Below are 3,835 nucleotides of genomic sequence, written 5' to 3' on the forward strand. Positions count from 1 at the left end.
TTGTTGTGAGGAGGTTTTGTTGTGAGGACCAACCATTGTTGTGAGGGCGTCAGGCGCGGCGCCCATTGGTCGAGCCCGGCATTGTCTTCCTCGCAGACACGCGCGCCCATTGGCTGGGCGCTGCAGACAATCATCCTATATATATATATATACGTATATACGCGCACACGGAGCTATATATACACGTACACGGAGCTATATATATTTAAATAAGGTGAGTGTTAGGTATATATGTATGGGCAGAGGGAGCTATATACATAAAGTGAGTGGGAGGTATATATGTACGCGCAAAGGGAGCTATATAAGTTCGCGTAGAGAGAGCTATATACATACATGTGAGTGGGAGGTATATATGTTCGCGCAGAGGGAGCTATATACATAAGGAGAGTGTGAGTAATAAATATGTATGGGCAAAAGGAGCTATATATACGTATGTATCGGCAAAGGGAGCTGTATATTCATAAGTTGAGTGGGAGGTATACATGCGATGAGAAAGCAGCAGTTACATACAGCATGGGTGATATTCATCGTTGAAGTATTCTCAAAATTGTCATTAATAAATTTTTCCAAGTAGTATGACTTCTGAACTTTCAGAATATATCTTTGTAATATTCGTCCTGAAATTCAAATTTAACAATTGCTAAAATTGAAAGTCTAGAAATTGTTGCACGCGTAATCGTTAGTTACGACAATTGTTAAATAAACTTTTTACCATTGATTTAAACCATTTTTACCATTATATCAAATGGAGATAATATACTATTTATCTATACTAATTCATTAATAATTGCATTATTAATTACTAATTACATTACTAACAACTAATTACATTACTAATAACAAATTACATTACTAATTACTAATAAAATTACAAATTATACTAATTGAGATAATTTATATTAATTCATAACCATATCATACCCGTTATTCTCAAACTTCAAGTTTCATCTCTCCAGCATTTTTACTTGTAACGACGAATTTCATTCACTCGCTTTATAATGCGTTATACGTGAAAGGGGTTCTGAATGGGGCCTATTTAAAAGTTGTGAGTGTGATTTGTATATACGGAGAATCGGGGGCTATAATCTTAATATATTCGGTGAGTGGTGATTATATACATGGTACACTCAGGAAAATGGACGAGTCATTTTTGCCATATATCGACTTATTTCGTGCCCGTAGCACTGATACGACCTTTCTCAGGGCCAAACTGGGTCTAGTTGACTCACATACTGATAAAATGCTTCACTATTTTAACAAATTCTCATTCATTTTTCTTAGTGTATTAAGTATCTATATATATGCGTTCAGGCATCACGCATACACGCGCAAGTGTATATATATATACAGTGAAATTGAGTTATATAAATCGAATGTAAGAGTGTTATACGTTATATGGGTGTTATGCGTAATTAATGGTCGAATGTAGGAGTGCTATACGTTATATGGGTGGTATGCGTAATTAATGGATTAAACATTAGGTTCGCGGGAGATATATATGAGGTAAATGAGGGAAAAGAGTGTCAAAGTTTGATTTTAAGAGATTGATTTAGGAGGAACCGATGGAAAATGAAAATTTTAAAAGGAAATGACATTAAAAAAGGCATAGTTTGATAGAAAGATGGTAGAAGTCCGAAAGAAATAAGGAATTATAGAAGAGTAAAAAGTGTTGAAAAGAATGCCAGAGTGCAAGCGCAATGTTACATGAATGTTAGGCAATCAAGATAAACTTTTCAATTAAATGTGAAGAATATATATTCGGGATGTATTGTAGTAGAGGCTGTGAGAAAGAAGGTAAGAGAGGGATTGATGGCGATGGGGAAGGGGGGTTGGAGTGAAAGGGGGATACGATTGAAATGAAAGGAGGTAAGGGTTGGAGTGAGAGGGCCGGGGTGATGGTTGAAATGAAAGGGGGGAGGGTTGGAGTGAGAGGGAGTGAGGTTGAAATGCAACGGTGTGAGGGTTGATCTAAGAGCGGGGAAAGGGAGGAGTGAGAGGAGAAAGAGGGGGTGCAATTGCCCTGGTGTTTGATAGTATTCATGTATGCACCCCATTCGATCACACAGCTTGCGTCACAAACACATGCAGCACAAACAGTGGCTAGCACAAACAACAGGAAGACAATTCTAATTTACTCAAACACAAACCCAGAACGAATTACAACTGAAGCCAAGCATAAACAGCAGTCAAGCACAAACACCAGCCAAGCACAAACAGCAGCCAAACACAAACACCAGCTAAGCACAAACACCAGCCAAGCACAAACAGCAGCCAAGCACAAACATCAGCCAAGCACAAACACCAGCCAAGCACAAACAGCAGCCAAGCACAAACACCAGCCAAGCACAAACACCAGCCAAGCACAAACAGCAGCCAAGCACAAACACCAGCCAAGCACAAACATCAGCCAAGCACAAACTGCAACAATCGCAACCGCGGAGACAAGCCAATTTACTGCAGCCTTTGATGGTGTCTCGGGGGACTGGTGCGCTGGTGGTGCGCTGGTGGTGCGCTGGTGGTGCGCTGGTGGTGCACCGGTGGTGCGCTGGTGGTGCGCTGGTGGTGCGCTGGTGGTGCGCTGGTGGCGCGCAGGTGATGCGCTGGTGGCGCGCTGGTGATGCGCTGGTGGCGCGCAGGTGATGCGCTGGTGGTGCGCTGGTGGCGCGCAGGTGATGCGCTGGTGGCGCGCTGGTGGTGCGCTGGTGGTGCGCTGGTGGTGCGCTGGTGGTGCGCTGGTGGTGCGCTGGTGGTGCGCTGGTAGTGCGCTGGTGATGCGCTGGTGGTGCGCTTCCATTCATCACATTTGCATCAAATCAACTTCACTTGATGCAAACAAATCATCAATCCGAAGCAAAAATCGGAACCTCCTTTAAAAAGAAAAAAAAGAATTTCTTTGAAGAAAAGATGGAGGCATGCAAGACCTACACCCCCTCCCCCCTCCCTAAGTACATATATCGGAGGAGGGGAAAGGGAAGTCGGGGTTGGGGGTTCGTATATCGTGTTGGAGGGGTATATTTTCCACCCACCCTCTCCTCACCCCTCCCTCCCTCCGTATCATCCCATATGTAGACGTCTCGAAGGTGGGAAGGGGGTGGGGGGAGGGAGTGAGGACAATATAAAGTGGAGGGTATAGGAGGGGTTCCTATATCGTTAAGGGGGAGCCCTTTCTCCACCCTTTCCACCATCCCCTCTCCCCATCTTTCCTATACTTTAATACAAATCTTGGGGAGGTAGAAAAGAGAAGGTGAAGTTGGGGGTTTGGGGGGGTTCGAATAGCGTTCTGGTTGTGATATAATATTTTTTATTTATTTTCCTTTCAGAGGCGAAGATCAAAGCGGTTATAGGCGCGTGGCGGAGAAGGCGGCCATTATGTCCTCGGCAGCCAATAAGAAAATAATTAGACTTTAAATTACCTCGCCTTGAAAGAAGGATTCAAGACATTCAAGGCACAAACAAACTGAGAGTTTAATTGCAAACTGTTTGCCTATTGGAACATATTGAAATGACAGCTCATTCACTGAAGAGTGAATGCCGTTACTGGTGAATGGTGAATGATTGGTGATGAAGATGAATTGGATGTTCAAATGTAATCAAGTAGCAGCGTGAAGCAGTGCTGCATAATGCGTCGTGCTGCAGCGTGCAGCAGTGCAGCATAATGCGTGGTGCTGCAGCGTGCAGCAGTGCAGCATAATGCGTCGTGCTGCAGCATGCAGCAGTGCAGCATAATGCGTCGTGCTGCAGCGTGCAGCAGTGCAGCATAATGCGTGGTGCTGCAGCGTGCAGCAGTGCTGCATAATGCGTGATGCTGCAGCGTGCAGCAGTGCTGCATAATGCG

General features: G+C 44.0%; 1 protein-coding gene across 1 annotated transcript in view; it reads right to left on the minus strand.

Moving 5' to 3' along the window:
• Nucleotides 1-2,451: 2,451 nt before the first annotated feature.
• The window catches only part of LOC108666510 (mucin-1-like), a 9,576-nt gene continuing 8,192 nt past the window's right edge, over nucleotides 2,452-3,835 (minus strand). Inside the window, exon 7 of the mRNA XM_018153395.1 lies at nucleotides 2,452-2,787. Coding sequence (XP_018008884.1) covers nucleotides 2,452-2,787 — 336 coding nt within the window. The remainder of the gene's footprint in view (nucleotides 2,788-3,835) is intronic.

This window comes from Hyalella azteca, unplaced genomic scaffold (genome assembly GCF_000764305.2).
Source record: "Hyalella azteca isolate HAZT.00-mixed unplaced genomic scaffold, Hazt_2.0.2 contig7624, whole genome shotgun sequence".
In the NCBI taxonomy this organism is placed as follows: domain Eukaryota; kingdom Metazoa; phylum Arthropoda; class Malacostraca; order Amphipoda; family Hyalellidae; genus Hyalella; species Hyalella azteca.